This window comes from Lepisma saccharinum, chromosome 29 (genome assembly GCF_977018435.1).
Source record: "Lepisma saccharinum chromosome 29, izLepSacc3.1, whole genome shotgun sequence".
NCBI lineage: Eukaryota > Metazoa > Arthropoda > Insecta > Zygentoma > Lepismatidae > Lepisma > Lepisma saccharinum.
In genome coordinates, this window is record NC_139257.1 from 7,252,259 (window position 1) to 7,274,959 (window position 22,701).

A 22,701-nucleotide genomic window follows, 5' to 3' on the forward strand; every position below is an offset into this window, starting at 1 on the left:
ACTTGGATGAATTACAGAATAACTTTTGCGTGTTATAAAACAGGTTAGTGCTCGTTTTGCAATATTTATATAAATGTCTGCATATGTCCATATGTCGGCATCTCCATCAGCGCCACCCGCCACGCTTCTCCCGATCTCTCGGCTGAAGATCGAAATGAACGCACGGTATATTTATACAGTTTCATTGAATTGTTAGAATTTTTGGATAGGATTGCAATCACACACATCCTTTATATTATTAATATATTTGTGTGTGGGGGGGGGGGCTGACAGGCAGTAATGCCTAAGGCTGGAATAGAGAAGACATCTGCTTGTAGCCTTGAATATTTGGAAAATTTGCTTTGAAAACTGGGAATTGTGCTTGAATTCTATCATGGTCCTAGAGTGGCCACCCTGTGTTAGTACTCTGTGGAAAAGGATCATACTAGCAGAAAACTCTTTATATTGGCCCTTTTGTTTAATTCGTACATTGTTGAACAGTGTTCAAAGGTAGTAAAAATATTTCAAAAGCTTCTTTCTTTACTTCTTCTTCTTCCCCTTCATGCTGTTAGGCATCGGGGTCCTTCAGCCATCTGCTAAAACTCTTCCTATCTTGTGCCATTCTCTTTAACTTCCATTAGCGTCTTTCCTCTTTTAGTAACCACCTCTGACAGGTATTGCTCCCATTCTATCCGAGGTCTTCCTCTCCTTCCTTCTGGTCTCGCTTCCATTACTTGTTTCGGTTTTCTTTCTTCTCTTATTCTCATGGCATGGCCATACCAGCCCAGTGCTCTTCTCTCTATTATCTCTTCAATTGGTTCTACTTGTAGCTGTTCCCTGATTTTAGTGTTCCTGATTCTATCTCGTCTGGTTTTTCCTACGACTCTTCTGAGGTGTTTCATCTTTGTTGCTGTTAATCTATTTTTATGCTTATTTTGGAGCGTTAAGCTTAGTATTTTCTTGTACCTCCTTTTTTGCTACAATTGTATTACTTACTTGGTAATATATTTGGTATTAGCCCTTTTATTTAATTCGTACATTGTTGAACAGTGCTCAAAGGCAGTAAAAATATTTGAAAAGCATCTTTCTGATTTTTTAAAAAATGCATTCTTTGTTTGTCATCTTTTTTTATATCCTTTTAGAATCCTGATGGAGATTTATGTTCCCTAGTGTAAGGTTTTATGGGAGAAATTATTATTTCAGTAATAGGTGACACAAAGCCCCATGATTACCATTGAGCAGATGTTCTTCATTTACAGACATCTTGGGCATGGACTCCTGCTGGTGTTTCATGTTTGGCTTGAAAAGCTTTCATGCTTGACACTAGATACTATGTAATCAGCTGTTGGAAGGGTATAAGGATATTACTTTAACACCAAGAGCACTAAACTGACCTTTCTAATCAAAGTAGGAAAGCATTTAGATCATTATTTTAATCGAAAACACCTTTGTAGTTCATGCCACGTGAGTTAGATGGCAGCAGCAGTACCATATCTAAGGTGATAGTAAACGAATGGCTGCTTGCAAAGCAGGTTCTGAAAAGTGTGCTTTTAGGTTCCTAAAATAGGCTCTAAAAATCCTAAAATAGGTTCGAAAAACCTAAAATAGGTTCAAAAAATCTTAAGTTAGGCTTGAAAAATACTGAAGTAGGTTCAAAAAAACTCATGAAAAATGCTGATTAGGTATAGTCGCCGGCTGTGAAAATGGGACACCTATATCCTGAAATACAAACTATCTTGCATAATGTTGTGTGTGTTGCCTAACCCTACGGCTTTGGAAGAACTTACCATTGAAAATTTGATACTAAAATTCATTCTTCACCATATAGTTAGGCAACGATCCTTTATCATGTTATCAACAGTCAACCTCCGCAATTTTGTCTGTGAGGATCATCTTATATGCTGAAAATAATCTTTCAACAAAAACATAGTCAGTGGTGCAAACTTCAATGCTGAAATGTTAGTTTGCAAGGTGTGAATGTGACAAAGCACCAAAGTGATGCAGAAGTGACCAACACCACACAGATCAGACCACTTTGGATTTCACAGGTAACAGTGGCATCAGACATCTTGCTTTGTAAAGAGCTTTGAAAAATCACCATGGACTTGGAGGAAGGGAAATCAACAGAGAGTACATTTCAAACACATTCATCATTGATTTTTTTGTGACCAAACAAAGTAAATGCCTCAGTGTGACATAAAAATCCCGTAAAACCTTTAAAAATATATAAAAACCTTTAAAAAAGGCTTGATTTAGGTGCATAAACCTAAAATAGGTTCTAACAAGCAAGATAGTTTTTTTAGCACTATAAAACTTCATCAGTTGTTGCATTTTTTAACTAAATGCTGATATAACTTATTATTTCTTGCATACCTGTCAAGGACAAACAAACCTAAAATCCCAGGTCTAAAGTTCAAATCACCAACCCTGAGACCTTCTGCAAATAAAACCACGAGCCTTTGCGAGGCTCCTATCTCGGAAACGAAGCCTCAGTCGTAAAAATGGAACTCACACTTTTTGCTTGTTTTCGTGTGAGGAATCACCTCCCAAGCGTTGTAAACAACCTTTAGAAACACCCTGTATAATGGACATAAACAGCCATATGCAATGCTGTAAGTCCAATAAATATATTGACGATGATGATCAAAACAAGACAAAGAAAGTTCGTAAATTTATTGCGGTTCGAAACTTGGACTAGCATCCTGATAACGATTTTTATTCCGACAAATATAGTGCACTTTGTAAAATAACTTGGTGACATGGCAAGGCAAGATAAGTGTGAACATTTTGTAGGAATATGCATTGTAACTTTCAATGAGCTTAGAGATTTGTGTACATAATGATATTTTATAACTAAAGCCCAGATTTTTATGTAATATCAATCCCTAAAATATGTACATAAATATGTAATAAAAATGTCTGAAATATGTAAAAAATATGTAAATTCATAATGAAATATGTACTATAAATATTTATTCCAAACGTTACTTCCTATTTTTGTTACATTTTTTCCTCACAAAGGGATATGTTTATTTCAAAAAGACTTACAAAAATTGAAGTTAAAATATTACAATGCTTACATTAAGTATTTTTTATGTTCTTATAGAGCAAAAATATTAACCACAATTTGAATATATTCAATATTTAATATACAATGTCACCAGGTACCATTCAAAATGTTCAGTAGTAAATTTTCGTTGCCCAAATTTTTCACTCAAAAAGCACTTACAAAAATTCAGGTTACCTTTGATCTTGGGGCAGGCACTGTATTTAATTATTTAACTTACAATATGTTACCAGGTACATTTCCAAATGTTCAGAAGTAAATGTTTGTCGCCGATCAGATAATATGTTCTTGTACGCACAGAAAATTGTCTCCACGTCACAAGAAGTAACCGGAGCGTACTTCAGGAGGTGAATGTGGTCGGGAGAAATATCATTGGGAGGGTTAACTGTTTCACCATTGAGAATGCGGCTCACTGTAAATAAGCTGACGTAACCTGGGTTTCTTTCAGTCACTGCGTCAATTTTTCTTCGAGCTTTCTCTCCCACATCTCCTCCAACAGCAGACAGTTTCTTTCTTGCATCCCCATATATATCCATGGCTTCCAGGAGAGGAAGCCCAACAGTTTCAAGTTTTTTTATGCTTGTATCAATCCAACCAAAATTGCTGTTTATGTATGCCATATCGCAAGCAAGTTTGGTGTCCTTGAAGAGATTTTGAGCAGTGCGTACCGATACAGCTGAGTCCGCCGAAAATGAGTCAAGCACAGATTTCACTTCTTCAAAATGTTCGTTGTAAAACTTACTTGCCCGGATCCAAGTGCCCCATCTAGTAAGAATAGGTTCCGGAGGAAGTGGTACACCTGGCAATTGTTCCTTGTAAACTTGCACACGTTGTGGTGCCTTCAGAAACACCTTTTTCGTGGAAGAAATAAGTTTGTTGACTTCCGGGAAATTGCCTCTCACCTCCTCAGCAATGCGTTGGAGAGCATGTGCCAAGCAAGTAAAGTGGATCAAGTTAGGATAAAACACTTTAAGTGCTGTAGCAGCTTTTAACGTGTATGACGCACTGTCTGTGAACATGAGAAGAACTCTCTCTTCTTGTACGCCATCTGGATACAACAATTTAAGACTGTCATTCACAGATCGTGCTATGGTGGAATGATTAGTACGCTCTAGAACTTTGCATGCAATGAGATGTGGTGTAGTTGGAGAATCAGCAATTAGCGTTCCAACAATGAAATTACTTACATACCGTTCCAAAGCATCAGTTGTTTCGTCGATGGAAATCCACACATAGGAACTGCCTACTTCTGCCCTAATTGATTCTAAAGTTTCTTTGTAGGAATGTGGAAGATATCGCTTTCGAAGGGTTGACTCGTCAGGAAGTTGACGGCCACAATATTTTTCCAGAAAATCCCGGAACTTCGGTACTTGAATTTTATACCAAGGGTTGTTTGCTGCAATCGTTGCTTCGCACATTTCCTTGTAAAACACACTGAATGAAGAATCCTCTTGCATCTGGGTTAGTAAAACTTGCTTCTTTTCACTCCGTAGTTGTTTGTTTTTCACATGAAGTGAAGTGCGAACATGTTGATCTAATTGAGACTTCATAGTGCACCCAACTTTTTTATCGCACACTCGACAGAAAATAACTTTACCATCCGTAGTAAATGCATCATCGACTGCTATCCAAGATCGCAACTTTTGAGATAACGAGGAGGTAGGCGGAGCCATTCCAGCTTTCTACAGCTAAAACACTGTTTAAATACTGAGGCAAGCTCTTCTTAAAACTCCAATGGTTAAAATGAAAAGGCGACGAAATATATATACAAAATTCTACGGTTGAGTTAACAATACTTCATTCAAGATTTGTCGCCGCCGGCTGCAAAAATCAAAACGATCACAACAATGTACGGATCAAAGGTAAGTGCCTCTCAGCATTGTACTTGCCGCCTTCCATTGTTGGTTCTCTTCGTTCGCTGTGTGTTGCTTGCCGCTCCATGTTACAAACTGGAAACTGAAACACTGTCGAATCTTGATGTAATTGTTACGATGCGGCGAATCAACGAACTGCTATGTACGTACAACGAAGGCAAATCGCACTTTTAAGTTACTATATTTTTTTAGACCTGGAAATGGGGAGGGGAAGTGAGAAGATACTTTTTTAACTAGTAAGCCAAAAGTTCATTGGATTTTCCTCTTAAGGACTGTTTTATATAAAAAATATTTCATATCTTAGGAATATGAAACATTTAGTAAAATATGTAAAAATATGTAATATAAAACTTCACTGTGACATCTCTACTGATGGATTCGTCAATATATTTTAATTCCACGCTTGTACATATAAAGGAAAAAAATATGTAATTACATAGAAATCCGGGCTTTATTTATAACATTGGTTATTTTCTAAAAATAATCATGTGAACAGCAAGGAAGAGTGTCACTTAGTAATATTGCCTGACTTATCCTTAGGAAAATAACATGCCGAGTTCCATGTTTGTTTTCAAAGCACCAGCAAGGACAGCCTTTGAAAATGGGCGAGAAACAGATTCTACTCAATATTTATGTAACGTTCAGTCAGTGGTATCCTGAGAAACCAGTAAAAGAAGTGGTTAAGTTGGTATCCCAGTGCAGTGGTGTGTCAGTGTCTGCAGTTTTAATTGTTATGGAAGAGAGAATGACCGGGAAAGTAACAATGCATATTCGTCTGATGTTTTAACAGCGGGTTCTCAAATTCAGAGGCTCTTATATAAAATGAATAGGTGCAGCGAACTATGAGTGTAACAGCAGATGATTGCAGTCATAAATCAGCTGACGCGGAGTGATGCATCCAATTGGTGAGATGGTTTGTTTACGGAAGGTCTCAGGGTTAGTGATTTACACTTTAGTAATAACCTGTGGTTCAACAGCCCATGAAGGCCAGAGACTACCTACCGACTGCCAGTGGTGGGAGAACATCCAACCAGTTATGGGCTGATTGGGTGACGTGTGGTCAGTACGCCGAACCCTCAGTCATAGTTATAGGTGACTTGGGCCTATGCGTGTCCCTTAGTTGGAGCCCAAAGCATGACTCTGTAGACCACATGGCCAGGGTGCTGGACATTGGGACTGTTTGGAATGGGGAAAAAAATTAATTCTCCATTAATAAGCAGCAAATAATCAGTATTAAGTTTGTATGGATAGACATGAATATAAATTAAAAATACATGTCTACAATTATTATTTTGTAATTAAACAATCTGAACATGGGCTAATAACATTACAACCACATTATGTAAAACAAACCTTAAGAGGCAAACAATATACAGGAAATAATTAAGTAGATAGAAAAGAGACTCAGGCATGCTACCCTTTGTGCAGTAATTTGAAGAGGAACTTAGCTATATTATTGATTACATGGAATTTTCTAATTATTTGTCATCCATGGTTTTCAAAATTTTCCTGTGTGTTTTATTCACATTTTACTTTTTTAACAGGGACTTTAGTTACAGGTACTGTCTTTATTGCAACTCAACACATGTCATAGTGCAGTGTGTCCACAAAAACATTTTGTGATTATAAACACATATAGCATCGCTCTTGATACTCATATTTATATAAAATTGATGCCATTAGAAGCAGAGACTCAAAAATTGTAATACCTCACTCAATCTGTGCTGCTCGTGTAACGCTGAAAACATCAAGGCAATATTCTCACTCGTGCCACAATCATTCCAATGTATCTACAGTGAAGATCCCAATAGTGGCAATTATACGACGTTTCAGATCTTCCAGTAGAAGTACGTATACAAGATCTTTTATGTGACCTCGTAAAAAGAAGTCACAGACATCCAAGTCAGGGGGCCTCGGTGAGCACTTGCAGAACACAGCATCTTTGTTTTCGGAGTGCCCAATCCATCTTCCTTCAAGTTTCTCATTTAAGAAATTCCAAACATCGAGATGCCAGTGAGGATGTGCTCCATCTTGTTGGAAAATAAATTCATTGTCTTCTTCTAATTGTGGGAAAAGCCACTTACTGAGCATATCAAGGTAATTCATACCGTTGATAGTTTCCTCGTGAAAGAAAAATGGCTCATACACTTTCAGTTTCAATGTGGCACAGAACACATTTACCTTAGGGGAGTCAATTTTAACTTCCAAACAAAATGTGGATTCTGGGTCCCCAAAATCCTAACATTGTGTTTGTTTACTTTCCCATTGACATGGAACGTTGCTTGGTCACTGAAAATGATTTTCGCTGACAGGTCCTCATTATTCTCCATAAGTGCAAATAAATGTTCACAGAAAGCAAGTCGTTTTTCACTGTCATCAGGTTTCAACTTTTGCAGTATGTGGGGATGAATCTTCAAACGAGTACGGAGGATTTAGGGATTCTTAACAGCAGGCTAGATCTACGCACAGACTTCATAGGACTACGTACAAATGTCTCCTGCCCCTGTTCCACAATTTCCACACTGGCAGATGGTCTTCCTGAATGGCCTTTCCTATGATCACATATGGATCCTCGCTCTACAAAATCTCTGTACCATCTCAGAATCCATCTTGTCTGACGGTCCATCGGAAGGCATGCTGAACTGTCACTACACTTACTGGACTCACTCTATACTTCTCTGACCATATGAGGTTACCCTAGATACATATAAAACACACATTTTCTATGTATCTAGGGTAAGCTTGAGAAAGTTCTGGGGAAACCAGGACGAAACGTTGCAGATAAAATAAAAACCACTAATAATAGCTGTGTTAGATTATTTTGCATCTACAAAAGTGATTATGCAAACCTTTAAGAATAACATAAGTACATATTTCACACATATTATTACATTTCAGTCACAGTACCTTACATTAATTATTATAAGTACGTTGATATTTTTTGAAGGGATATCACAATTATTGGGTTAAATATGCCTCCATGGCCCTCCTTGGAAAAAATCCTGTGGACGTCCATGCTTTTGTTCTAGCATTCAGAAAATCAAACTGATTTTGAATATCAGTCACGTACTCTTTATCTTCAGTATGCAATTAATGTCAAACTCTTTTTGTTACAGACTATGCACAGAGCATAGATCATGTCTGTACTTCAAGACCGCGACGAGTATCTGAAGAATCCTTTCTTAAAAGAGAGAGAATTTGGGGACTTCACCAGCTTCTACATAGGCATCACAATCTGCACTGTGCTTGGAGCTTTTCTTTTCATACTGAACATCATCTGTTGCTGCTGTTCTAGACACGCGGACTACTGGCAGGACAGTAACACAGGTAAGAGTGAATAATTGTATTTATTCAAAACATGGAGACTTATTTTCCAATCCTTATGGTTTCATTATTAATCACCAGGGAACGAATTTATATGTAAAAAATATTGATTTTCTTTATTTTTCATATTTGTACATATCGTAACATTCTCCTAGGAACGGGAATCGACCTGGGGACCTTCAGATGTCCCAAGGGGTTGATGTAGCTCTTTGATCTTTCATCTATGATTATGGAGCTACTCGCGGTAAGCTTGCCTCCCCCGCAGTGGTAGCATCATCGCCTTGTAATCAAGGGGTTCCGGGTTCGATACCCGGTGGAGACACATAGTGGTTCAGATTCCACTTTAAAGTGTACGTCCAGTCCCGATTAGCCTTTCTGTGCATAAAATGGACTTAACCCTTTCAGGTACATGGGACATATGTGTCCCATGTTTTTTCTCATCCACATTCTTCATATGATAGGGGTTACATGGACGCAAATATTATTATCGTTTCTTCCTAGATATATATTATCAGTTTCAAGTGTTTTTGTCGGCAACACGTATTATTTATAATGTTTTAGAAGCATCTAAATGTGGCAAGTATATAGCCTTGCATTTTGGATTATGTTTCGTAAAATATCTTGCAATTGTTTTCTAATTCACAAATACAATTCTGGTATTTGTAATTATTAATGATTGTACAACATATTTTGATGAGTTTCTGATTACCTGCAGTGCACCTGAAAGAGCTACTGACTCAGAAACTGATTGGGACATATATGTCCCTATGTACCACAAAGGTAACTTTCTGCATGTTTATAGGTATTCTACAAATTCGAAAAAACAACATTTCTTTGTAAAAAAAAAGTTTTGAATTGTATCTACATAAAATATATATTGCTTATATGTGTGTGTGTAATAAAATGTTATATTCTTAACGTATTTTTTTATTATATTGTCCCAGAAAGATATCAAAGCAATGTAAATTTCTTGTTTCTGGTGAAGAAATCGTGCAAGTTTTACAAGCTGAAGACAGTGACAATGAAGATTATCTCCTTCTAGATGAAGAGGATCAATTATTTTTAATAGAAGACATTGATGCAGGAGAAAGTAATGTCATCATAGACGATCCTGAACCTGCAGTTACTTGTTCAAGAGAGGGATTGACAGTTTCGGACATCAAGCTGAATTCTATGGACCCTAATTCTGAAAGTCCTCATTGAGCTGTTCAAAACCCTGAGTCACATAGTGCTTTCAGTGTTCCAGATTTTAAGTGGAATAGAAGATACAAGCCAAGGAAATTTAGTATTAATGAAAATTTTGATTATAGGAAAGTTCTTGTTTTCAATGTAGAAGAAAGTGGTTGTGTCCCAAAACCAATTGAAATTTTCAATTCAGTTATGAATTTCAATGAGCTAATCAAATTGGTAGTCGAGGAAACTTGCCGATATGCTCAGCAAAACGGGGTGGTTTTTGTTATAAACAGTACAGAAATGAAAGCCTTCTTAGGTATGAATGTAATAATGAGTTACCATGTTCTAACTACTATTAGAAGTTATTGGTCAAATTCAAAGGACATAACATTATGAAACAGTATATAAAGAACAAACCTATAAAGTGGGGTTTCAAAATGAGGTGCAGGTGTGAATCAGAAACTGGATACCTGTACGAATTTGACCAATACACAGGGAAGAAAGGGGCAAGTCATGCAGAAGTGAGTCTTGGAGAGAGTGTGATACTGCAGTTAACAAAATCCATTTGTGGTCTTGATTGTGAAATTTATATGGACAACTTTTTTAATTCGCCTGTTCTACAGTACATTCTAGCAGAAGATAACACAAAAGCTTGTGGTACTGTACGCACAAACAGAAAAAAAATGCCAAAAAAATTCCCAACAGACAAAGAAATGAAGAGAGGGGATATTTATGCAGTGAACACTAATGGTATGTCTTGCATCAAGTGGATGGACAATAGGCCATTGTATCTTTTATCTAATTTCATTTCACCAATCCCAATAATAAATGTAAAAAGATGCATTCAAGGTAATTCTAAGAAAAAAAAATGTTCCTTGCCCATTGATGGTCAGAAAGTACAATGAGTGTGTGGGAGTTGTCGACCTTATGGATCAGAAAAAAGTTACTTATGAAGTTGACCGTAAGGTAAAAATTAAGTACTACCTCAGATTATTTTTTGATTGATATTGGAATTAATAATTCTTACATAGTGTACAGCAAGCTTTTCAAAATTGCGTGCACAGAATCAGGGAAGTCAATGACTTCACTAGAGTTTCGCCAAAGCATCGCTCGAAAGTTGATTGGACAGTATTCGAACAGAAAGAGAATCATTGCCAATGACGGTAAGTACCAAAACGAGGCTTGAGAGTCAATTTCCTCCTAAAGCTCCAGAGCATTACATGACAAAAGTACAAAAATGGAAATGTTGTGTGAATTGTGCTAAAAGAAACTAGAAAATCGTATGAATAACATTTGCTCAATATGTAATGTATATGTGTGTTGTGTGAGATTGCAACTGTTTCCAAGAATTTCATGCTTAAATATACAATGTTCATGAGTTTCCTAATAATTTGATATATAATATTGCATTCAGAGGTGAAAAATAATTTTGTATCAAGGTGTTACTTAATTTCGCATATATTTTGTTATTTGTTACCTTTAACGTACATAGGGACAAATATGTCCCAACAATTATTTCATATTTAATATACATTTTTGTGAAAAATTTTAGTTTAATTGTCCAAATTACTCCAAAAGGTATACAAAAAGTAATACATGTCATAAATATCAATTACAGTTTACTTGTGTACCTGAAAGGGTTAAAACAACAATTCGATGTGTGGTAAGATGCGAGGGGTACTAACTATTCAAATTCAAGAGATGGCAAAACACAACCATTGGGATTTTGCACTTTCAAGATTGGATCCCACATGGTTAGAAAGGTAATTAATTACCTGTCTTTGCTGATAGCTCTGACCTTCAGAGTGAACACTTTGGCGTGAGACTGTACAGCTCTCCCCAAAAACTCTCCTGCTTCTTCCAAGCTACAGTCTCAGTCTAGGGTCCCGGGTTCGAATCCTGGCCTGGGCATGGATATTTGTGAGTGTTTATTCATTAATTTCATCATATCATCACTCATCCCCATCTTCGCAAATTAGCCAAAAGTGGCACAAAAAGCGAAGGTAAATAAAGCAAATCAAATCAAATCAAGCTACAGTCTCCCGAAGAAATGACCCCTCACTGCCCGTTGCACTCAATACTTATTCTCTCTCCTTTCTCCATAATGCCAAGTCATTACTCTGTCATACCTTTTGGGTCAGTTTCTTATTTACCTGTCCGCAATACCATTCATCAGGAAGGTTGGTTAACTTCTGACATGCCATTCCTTAGATACCTATGAGTGCAACGGCTGGTGATCGTGTTTATGAACTTCATGCCTCATAAAGTTTCTTAATTTTATGGGGGATGTTACGATATAAGTTTTTGGCTCATATTTTACATATTTTAGATATTTTTTACATATTATTTCCATATTTCAGAACATTTCTCAACATATACTAAATATATTCGTGTAGTTAGCTACTACATGCCCCTGAGTGACCGAAAGATTTGGATGAATTTCTTGCGAGTAGCCGACGTTGAACAAACGGAAGGTTACAACCTCGTTTTATACCCTCCAATTGCGTTAATTACAAGTTTTCTGTCATCCAAACAATATATATTTTTTAATTTTTTTTTTACCCCTACCAACTGTTTGCTATTGCTATTGTAAAACACTTGAAATTTCTGTTTATTCACAATTGTTGTCAACAATAGAGAATAAGGGCTCAAGCATTGACTCCTGGTTGTTACAAACATTGGAAGAGAAGAGAGTCTCAAGTCGAGCAGCCCATTGCTAACCCCACACTCGTTACTAGTGCCTGACGGCAGCACCATGTGGCTCATGCGGGATTCGCTTCTGGCTTCTGTTCAAGACAATCATGATAATAGTTACAATGCCAAGAGTATACTGTAGCTCATGTAGTGTCTTATATTTTTACAATTTTAAGTCCTTATTTAACTCCATATTTTGGACTTTGTAATTTCCTGGATTTGCAACTCTGCTTGTTCCTGTGTTCATTGGCTTCCTTGAACTCTGCAGGTACACTTCTCCAAAAGTTATCTGACCAGCCTGAAATAGGTACCCTTGATCCTCTTACCCCCTCGAGAAAATGTAATATTTTGCATGCTTTATGAAGATTGTGTTGTTTATGAACGTTTTCAGTTGTTTTCAGCTCATGGAAATGTGTTAATGTAAAGCAGAACAGCTGTAGGCTTCACTCCACAACAGCAACGGAGGGGAGGGACGTTTCATAAATGTATTATACAGAGTGTCCGAAAAGTCATGCAACCTAGTGTTTACGATGGCACAGTGTTGCCAGTGTCCCTCGTAATATTGTGAAAACATCGATTTTTGGAACAGCCCATTTTTTCCCTTGTGCAATGTTTTTGAAACTTCGTCAAAGTTCTTTTTCTGTCAAATTCAATAGATGGCCATCCAAATTGTCCATTGGTATTGTGAAATGTTGCAATAATTTACCTCAGTGAGTTCTGTGCATCAATACACACGATTTGCAAAAAAAAAAAATTCCACCTTTGGCAACACTTTGCTTATTTGTTATTAAAACATGCATGTTCTTACATATGTTTGCCTCTCTAAATTTTCCCAATATACAGGGCATTCTCTTGGCAGAAAGCATTTCTTCTCATTACGTTTCGCTATTCCGTTATACAGTCGTAAACACTGGGTTGCGTGACTTTTCGGACACTCTGTATAATAAAGTAAATCAAACAGGACTGAAATCTTATGAAACCAAAATAGGAGTGAAATTATTGTAAGGAGTATTAGATTTATTGCTGTTTATAATTTTTCATCACAAGGTTAGGACTGTTACAGTACAGTCACCGTACAAACCGGTGTGCAATCACAGCACAGAACGGTTATTTTAACAAAATCCTGTTTCCCTACTGGCTGCTTTGTGGAGGGGGAATTTCAACTTTGTCGGCTATTGCAAAAGCGGTGACCCTAATTAATTGTTTTGACTGGGAGTTCCTTCGCAGGTAAATGCGGCAACACAGGGTCACTGCCTTGAAGGCAGCCTCCGTACCGGTTCGTGGCCCACCAAAACTGTCGGTTGTGTTCTTATAGCAATTTTCAACATTTTTGTTGTGTTGTGTAGCTACTTGAGTGTACATACAACTGTTTTTTAAAGTCCACGCGTTTACTTCATTAACGTCAAAGACTAAAGAAACCCGCCGCCAGAAACGTGGGTGGGGCTAAATAGCGGGGAAGTTGTTTTCGTCCAATCACACTCGACCTTCAGCCAATGGGCGTAGCTGTCATTCTGCTCGTCTACTTAACGTGGAGTCTCAGTCACATGACTGCGGATGCGCTGTTGCTGTACTTTGCAACTTCAATGTGGAGACCGTGGGAAGGTGCTTGTGTGCTGAGGGACAAGGTGGCGTAGAGTAGATGTGTGGCAACACTTTTTGTTGAATGTATTACTGAGAAATTGCAGGTTTTTACTTATGTGGGTCATATCTCCGTTACTTGTGTTTTCTGTGCGCTGGGACCAATTTTGTATTACGTAAAACATCGAAACATCTGTCTATACCCTGTCCCTGTTAACTGTAGAGCAGGGCTGCACATAGCGGCAGAGAAGGAGGAAGGAAATCGTGTGGTGAAAGTGCAGTGTTGCCAACCGTACAGTCCAGACCTTAGTCCGTACGCTAAATGTACAGCTTGTCAAAATTTGCACTTGCTGTTTTATCCCTAATATTTCCGTAAGAAATTCTTAAACCTAGCGTACGGACCTGGAGACAAAAATATGGCACGTTTGCCATGTGCATGCGGTATTGTCGTTTTCAAAAGTTTGCAACACTTCGAGAGCAAAGCAGGGAAATCGGGTAACTCGAATCACCCATTACACAATCCCATTTCTCTCACTGTTCATTGGTGGAGCTGTCTCACATCACTACTTGCGCAGAGACTTGTGTTCTGTTTCGCCTGGTCTACAGTTAGCTGGTACACGGTATAATAAGAAAAATTCAACTAAATTCTGAATAGGGTCAATGGTCCCCCTGGAATATATTAATGTGGCAGCATTATGATCAGCTGAGAGTTGACGAGTTTACAACTGGTCCCTCTACAAGATGACAAACACTGTACCAAGATATTTTCATTCTTGCTCATGACATGCAGTTAAAATATTATAAACCATTATTATAATAGAGAATCAAAATAAAAACTTGCTGTGTAGGAATATGTTAAGAGAATGTTTACAAATCCTGCCTGCTATGTCTCATACCTTAAAATGAAACAACTGCCAATTCAGCACTTAACCAACTGCTCTACATGCCACGTAGTGAAAGCTTCTTTACCACTTAAAGGCAGGCCTCAAAATTATTACACGAAAGGCCACCTGGGGCTGATTTTGAATTATTTAATGGTCCGTTGAAAATATGTTTGTTTCTTAGAAAACAAACATCATTTTACAACCAAAGATGACAGCAATATGCAACAATCAGATGATTGTCATTTAAGCAATGTATGAATTCTGGTTAAATGTTCAATATTGACTTTTGTATGCAATGCACCTAATAAATGATGCAATGATTTAAATAGATTTTAATTTTGATATATAAAATTACAACAATGTATAACAATGTGATGCAACAATGAGAATATTGTATTTTAGCCCATTTAGCATTCCCGATTTTAGAAGTTCAATATTTACTTTTATATGGAATGGAGTGTAGAAATGATACAATGGTTTGAAAGGAAACTGCGGAAGAAATCAGGAATTACTGTGGTGTAAAATGGAATGCAGTGAACCCTTATTCTTGCTCATATGATTTTTACAGATGTACTGTCCATATTTGTTACACACATACTGTGTTTTCTTTTCACTACTCCTATCACAGACATGACAGCATCGTAGTCGGCCCCTGTGGCAGAGTGGTTAGCATCGCGATACGATGCTAGGGGTTCCGGGTTTGAATCCTGGCCTGGGCATGGATGTTTCATAGTGTCCATTCATGAATTTCATCCTATCATCCATCTCTCATTCCAATCTTCGCAAATTAGCTACAAGTGGCACAAAAAGCGAAGTAAAATAAAGCAAATAAAAAAAATGACAATGTCGTCCCTTCGTTGATACTGGGAGTGCTGCATTGTGTTTTCCTGTGATGTGAATCTGCACATTACTGTTGCTATTTTGATATCTCTTAGTATTGCAGGATTTTGTCTCATTGTGCTGCAAATAGTGTCACCAGTTCACAAGCAATACTCAATAAAAAGTCCTTCCTTTTTATCTTTCTCTGGGAATGATCCTTGCGGATGTTGTGTTCTCCAATTCATTTGTAGCAAATGTAAGAATTATCAGCAACACCATACACAGTGTCAGCATCATAAGCATATTCTTCCTATGTAATATCTTCTGAACCACAGTCTCTAGCAGCCATACTTGTCTTCATTGTGACTATGAATATCGTTCCCATTAGATATCTGAATTAGGCCACTTTTATTCACAACACGTTGAAAATGTATAAGAAGAGAATTTTATAGATTGCTGTTGCTGTAACAACAAAACTCGTAAACGTATGCATGAAAAATATAGTAACACGAAAGGCCGTGTAGGGTCATATTTGACCCCACACATGGAAATGACTAAAATGTACAAGAACGGTAATTGGCAAAAGCATAAAATGTATTATGCTGACCTAATGGATAGTTGTGACAAAGTCACGAATTTTTGTGTTCTGGTGAGGTAAAATTTAAAAAATTACTAAAAAAATATCATAGCTGGGGTCAAGCCATCTTCGGATCTCGTTTTCAGAGAAGACTGTGGGGAAAATTCAAAATTGTGTGGATTGCACAGTATTTTGCAAGATGTTATAAAATGAATTTTGCATAAACCATTCATAAATACACCTCCTGTGTTCAGGTATGATGATATTTTCCTCCAGATGAACCGTTACTTACTCCAGTGTTTATACTAGGGATGTGCCGAAGCCGATTACAGATGTATGAAAATCGGCCGAAATTGACATATCAGTATCGGAATCGGCAAAAATCCGATATTTAAACCAGTACAGATTATACTAGAGTTACAGCACCTAGAATAACGTAGTGTGGAAAACAGCATGCTTCTGGATGGTTCCACTCGAAAATGATCCGCTAGAGGTGCTGGTGTTGACCCCGCTGCTTGGTGTTCGACTGCTTATAATGGAAGTAAATGGAGTTTTCGCTGCAACGTCTGATTCTTTTACATGAAACATTTCTATGAGTGTGATAATTGCTATGATATTTGGTACAGTGGTCGCGAAGATATTAACGAACATTCTAGACAGTCGACTACGTCCTGTTATCGTCATACTTTCGTTAGTAATACGGGAGAAAAAATACGCGTGGAATGCTCTTGGCAACTAAATTTTTGTGTATGAATTAGGTTCGTTATTATTATCGTCATCATTTCTTTTAAAGATATACACACTGAAGCATTTGTATTTTTTATATTTACTGTTTCTTTTCTTCCGCTTTAAACTAATCGCGGCGATGATGATAATGATGATTGCATGAAACAGCAAGGGGAACCCCACAAAACTTTCTTAGTGCCATCGACATGAGTGTAAGGCAACTTTCAAACCAATTGGACAAGCGACACGGGATGTTCACATTGTCACACTAGTGACACACACTTCCAGACTGTAAAATAGCATTCATTGCACATGAATGTCCAAACAGCAAACGACACGTTCATATGGCGTATTCGCGTGCTACTTGTTACTTCGATCTGAAAGCACCTTAAAGGAAGGGTGCTGAGACCGAAGCGATGCGCTACAGGGGGAGTTCCCAACTTAGTGACAAGCGACATGGTGCCTTCAGTCTATTAACAAGCGTTGCTTGCGAACAACAGATAGGCGACACGATAAACCGCACATTACAACTACAGATCTAGGCGACACGTGTCGCTTCTGCGTCTCTCAAACTGGGCCATTTCCTCAATAGCTTGCAACATGTTGCCGTGGTTTGTTGTTCGCGCATACGCGATGCAATGAGTGTCTTGCTTTAGTGAGATTGCGCACCAAAGCGACAAGAGATTTAGTGAGATTGCGCACAAGCGGCACGCGACACTTATCGCTTGAGGATTTCACCAACCGAACGCTGGCCTGTGCCTCCCGTCATGCCGCTACGATGTGAAATGTTGCTCTTGATTGGCTCGTTTCCAAGCAATATGTGTCACTTCGGTGTGAAAGTTGCCTTGGACCGAAGGACCCGTGTCGCTTTGGTGTGAAATCCTCGTATCGTTTGTCGCATGTCGCTTTGGTGTAAAATCTCCTTGAGGAAACAGTGCAGTCAGAGCTTGTGTCCCTACGGTTCGAAAGGCTGCATTGATTTCCGACAGCTCGCTTTCAAGTGACATTTGTGGTTTGTCGCCTCTGTATGAAATATCTCTCAGGATACTATTTATATTCTAATAAAATAAACTCTAATACACAGTCGAAGACCTGACGTCCGGAATCACATTGTGATGTTTCTTCTTGTGTTACGCATGCTATTTATTTATTAATTTTATTTTACTTTTCTTTCCAAATTAATGCCATTTCGTGACTGCAAATCACTCCACAAATATAACCGTTTCCTTCAATTCACTTACCGCCTTTCTAGAGAAACAAATCTACACAATATATTTCCAAAACTAACTAAGCCGCATTACTTTCATAACAAAATTAGCACCTGGGTCGATCGCACTGCCATCTACTTGTCATCGTCTCGGGGAACCAATTTCTTGGGTCGTTTTCCACACTACGTTATTCAAGGCGCTGTACTAGAGTTTTACTTTCTAATAAGTTTGTATTCTAGTTTTGTAAGATTTATTGAAAATTTGGTTATGATTCGTCATTATTGTAGAGTTTTTGTAATAAAATTATTGCAAACACTCATTCAGAGGATCAACCTAACTCAAAATCGGAAATAAAACAGTACATTGCTGAACCAGGATTTGCAGTTGTATTGGAAATTCAAAAATGAGTATTCAAACCTGAAGCAAGTGCTGAGAAAGTACTTGGGCATACCTGCTGCATCAGTATTCAGTGATTGAGTGTTCAGTGTTGCTGAACAGATTTGCGATAAGAGAAGAAGTAGGTTACTTCCTGAAGTGCTTCCAAATCTCGTATTTCTGAAGTTGAATCTGGCAGACCAGGAATTCATTTTGCAAAGAACTACTTGTGTACTAATGTTAAATCTCTAGGTTCACATAACCTTTTGTAGATGCAAATGTACATTCGCATCTCGTGAGAATACATATGTATACACATATGATATGCAATAGAAATGTACATACCAAATTAGTTTTGTCATGCAGAAAATAACATCCCATTTCTGTTTAATAATCTGATGTATCAGAATCGGTTAAATATCGGCATTTGTATTGGTTCCAAAAATTATCGGTGAGTACATCGGCATCGGTAAATTTTCAGCTTCGTCACATCCCTAGTTTGTACCATCATAAAAAATTCTCTACATTCAATTTGAACAAGCTCAATTGTAAACATTCTTTGACATTTTTCTTACAAATTAAATTGATGCTCTATTATAATAATAAGTTTGTTCTGCAACAGTCCACCCTTACCGGGTCGCTTCTGGCAGGAAATTAAACCCAAATAAACAACTACATTGGCTCATTAGTCCTGGGTTCCCATCCCATTTCTCACCAGAGCCCTCAGAACCAAAGAATCAATTCACAGGCAAGAAATTACTGAATTTACGTTGCAGGGTAATTGCTGAAAGTCGCAGTAATGGGCTTTATACATTTGTTTACAAACAATGCTCAGATTCTTCCATTAAGTTTTCTATTTTACATTGTTTCTCTGTTGTGAGCCCCACAACGGAACTGCAGCAATGCTTGTAACTGATGGGATGCTGCTGAAGTCCGTATGATCACTCTCCCTCCGACTATCTGTTTCACACACACACACTATCAGACAGGCCATATTTATACTAACTCCCGTGTCGCATGGGGGAAGGGCTGAAAGTTCAAATCCTATTGGCTTCTTCAAACTACAATGAAGGTATCCTGGTGGAGGCACAAAGTGGTTCGGATCCCATTTTTAAACTGTAGGTCCAGTCCCGATTAGCCTTATTGTGCAAACAATCAATCAAACTACACTGTTAAGAACCATGGAAGAAATCCAAGAATACATAACTCTTTACAATTTAAAATAGCTAATTAGGATATGATTCTGGCCAGATCACACAAATATGAATTACCAATACAATGAATTGATTGCGCATAATTATACACAAAAGCAAATACTGTTTGTAACAGGTGATAGCTTCTCGACACTGTTTGCCATCTAGTAGAGGAGCATGTTAAGGGGAAGAGTGACAACTTTGCACCAGTTGTGCATTTATTTCAATATTATCCGAATGGGCATGATGAATAAGAATTTTCAGAAATGTATGTATTGCTTATAGGGAATCAACTTCAAGTTATGGGTAATCAAATGGAAGTTTAGACTTTTTCGCCTGTCAATTACTAGTTTAGTCTGTCCTCTTTCCATTGATATCTTTTTTTTATGCCATCAGAAGTTTGATATTTCCAAGAGAACAAATCAATAATACTTCCATAAGCTCAATGCATTTCGCCTTGCCTCCTATGGCCATCCTGGCAGTGTTGCTAAAACTGATGAGCATAAAAGAGCTAAATTTCACTGTAAATGGAGTATAAACTTTCAAGGAACTAGATTTACAAAACTGGATAAAGTGCCTCCTAGGGTGATTTTAGGTGTCAAATGGGTGGGGGGACACTGTTTTGACCGTTAGCTTTGAAGTTATGGCAATTTATTCTTATTTTTAGAATTCCAACAAATAGTTTGCGTTAACACACCATTGTCCTTTAATGGGTTAATTAAAGATTCACTGTTACTGCACAATATCAGCAAGAAAATAACAAATATTGCCCATTTTGCATAAATTCCAGGATTTATTATTACTACACAAAAGTGTTTGTTAATGTTTTATGTACCCTCATGATTGCTGTTCTCAAAACGGACAGTTGATATTGTTCACAATACTGATAACTCTGATATCAGCCAGTCATCATGTTATAATTGGACCAGACCAAAGCAACTTTATTTTCATGTTGATGTAGATGGAATTTTCTTTTTTCGCACATTATTTTGCTTCAAGAGTTGCAATGTCTGCTGTCTCTATAAAGTGGCAAGATTTGTTTATTTACCACCTAACTGGAACTACTATCTAGGTAATGAATAAGTTCATACAATTACATTGACAGTTACAATTAAAATGAGCAGGTACCTTGCTACAAGAGGTGTTGGAATTGTTGTCCTCCTGCTTCCACACATTTACATCATTTTTTAAGGAAATTTTCACTAACACACATCAGTTCCTCTTCTGAAATTACTTCAATTTCTCTCCTGATATTTTCTTCCAATTCTTCTAATGTAAGGCTTCAGGTTTGAAAGTTTCTTGCCACGCAGACATCATGGAAATGTCTGTTTCTTGTGTAAGGTGTCGGAGGGATTTTTTTGAGGAGTATGGTCCAATTGTGCTCCAAGGTCGTTTAGTTTCTCCTCTGTAATCGCACGCTGTTTAACCCTTCGCTTCTTATCAAGAACAGACTTTGTTTCCCTAAATTTGTTCACAAGTTTTTGAACACTGTCTCTAAACGCCTTCTAACTTCTCTATAAGAATTCATAATGACATAAGAGTCGTACTTAAAAAAATGTTGTTTTAAATTGTACGTATAGCGTGGCATTATTAGACCGCAGAAAAGCACCAGTAATACGTAAACTAAAAAAAAACAATCTAAAACACTTGTTAACACCTTAACACATCACAAACACGTGCAAATTGGACACCAGCTATCTGGATACTGAAGCACTGACGCATCCAGTGTCAATGTCAGCGTACAGCTGTGGGTATATGCCTTCAGATGCACTCTCATCCCCGGCCAACTTGATCGTGAAAGAGACTGTATGTTTATAGCAGAGCTTGCTAGGTTGAAGACTTCTTGTTCTGTATTTCAATTTCATATACAGTTGAGAGTGCTTTATAAGTAACACAGTATACATAAATACCTTATTTGTACATACTGTATTTATACATAATTCAGTGTTATACTGTCAAAAAAAAGGGGCCGATATTTTTTAAAAAACAAGAAAATCATAGGAGAAGAAATTTATGGTGATTGATAAACAAGTACATACCTTGGCTATTTTTCGATGTAGTCACCATTAACCTCCAGACATTTCTCATAGCGTGGCACAAGCTTTCGTGTACCCTCTGTGTAAACATCTGTCGCCTGAGAGTGCAGCCAGTCCAGAACTGATGTCTTGAGCACGTCACTGTCATTCAAACGCTTCGATGCAGGCCACTTTTTCAGGTGAAGAAAAAGAAAGAAATCTCTAGGGGCAAGGTCGGGGCTGTAAGGGTTGTGATTGAATAGTTCCCATCAAAATCTTTCAATTGTCTCAACAGTACGAGCAGCTGTATGGATGGGCAGGCATTGTCAAGGATCAGAAAAATTCCAGAGCGTAGCATTCCTGTCCGCCGATTTTGGATGGCACGTCGCAGATTATTCAGTGTTTCGCAATACACCTCTGCTGTAATTGTTCGTCCTGTTTGCAAGAATGCCACAAGAATCACACCCTTTTGGTCCCAAAACATGGTTGCCATGATTTCGTGAACTAGTGGTTTTCGTTTGAATTTCTACGCTTTAGGAGAACCAGAGTGCTGCCATTGCATTGACTGCTGCTTTGAATCCCCAGGTGGCATACGATATCCACATTTCATCCCCCTTCACTATGTGCGAAAAGAGGTCATCCCCATCCTCCCCCCAGCGGGCCAAAAAGTCACGTGCAGCTGTCCTTTGCTCTTTGTGAGCGTCTGTCAGCATTTTTGGTACCCACCTCGCACAAAGTTTGTGATACCCCAGGTTGTCAGTCACAATTCGATGCACTGTTTTCGCAGAGACTTGTGGAAACTCTTTGGCGAGTTTAGATATTGTGAACCGGCGATTGGAACACACTTTCTCGATAACGCGTTCCACCAGATCATCAGTCTGAACACTAGGCCTTCCGCTACGCTCATCGTCATGGACATTTTAACACCCTTCCCGAAACTACAGCCCCAGTATCGATGCTAATTTTCTTATGAAAGTAATGCGGCTTTGTTAGTTTTTGGAATATATTATGTAGATTTGTTTGTCTTGAAAGGCGGTACGTGAATTAATGGAAACAGTTATATTTGTGGAGTGATTTGCAGTCACGAAATGGCATTAATTTGGAAAGAAAAGTAAAATAAAATGAATAAATAAATAGCATGCGTGCGTAACACAAGAAGAAACATCGCAATGTGATTCCGGACGTCAGGTCTTGGACTGTGTATTAGAGTTTATT

General features: G+C 37.9%; 1 protein-coding gene across 1 annotated transcript in view; it reads left to right on the forward strand.

Moving 5' to 3' along the window:
• Positions 1 to 22,701, forward strand: part of wrm1 (wurmchen 1 transmembrane protein) — a 31,709-nt gene that overhangs the window by 5,711 nt on the left and 3,297 nt on the right. Inside the window, exon 2 of the mRNA XM_083114786.1 lies at positions 8,037 to 8,247. Coding sequence (XP_082970912.1) covers positions 8,058 to 8,247 — 190 coding nt within the window. The 5' untranslated portion in view covers positions 8,037 to 8,057. The remainder of the gene's footprint in view (positions 1 to 8,036; positions 8,248 to 22,701) is intronic.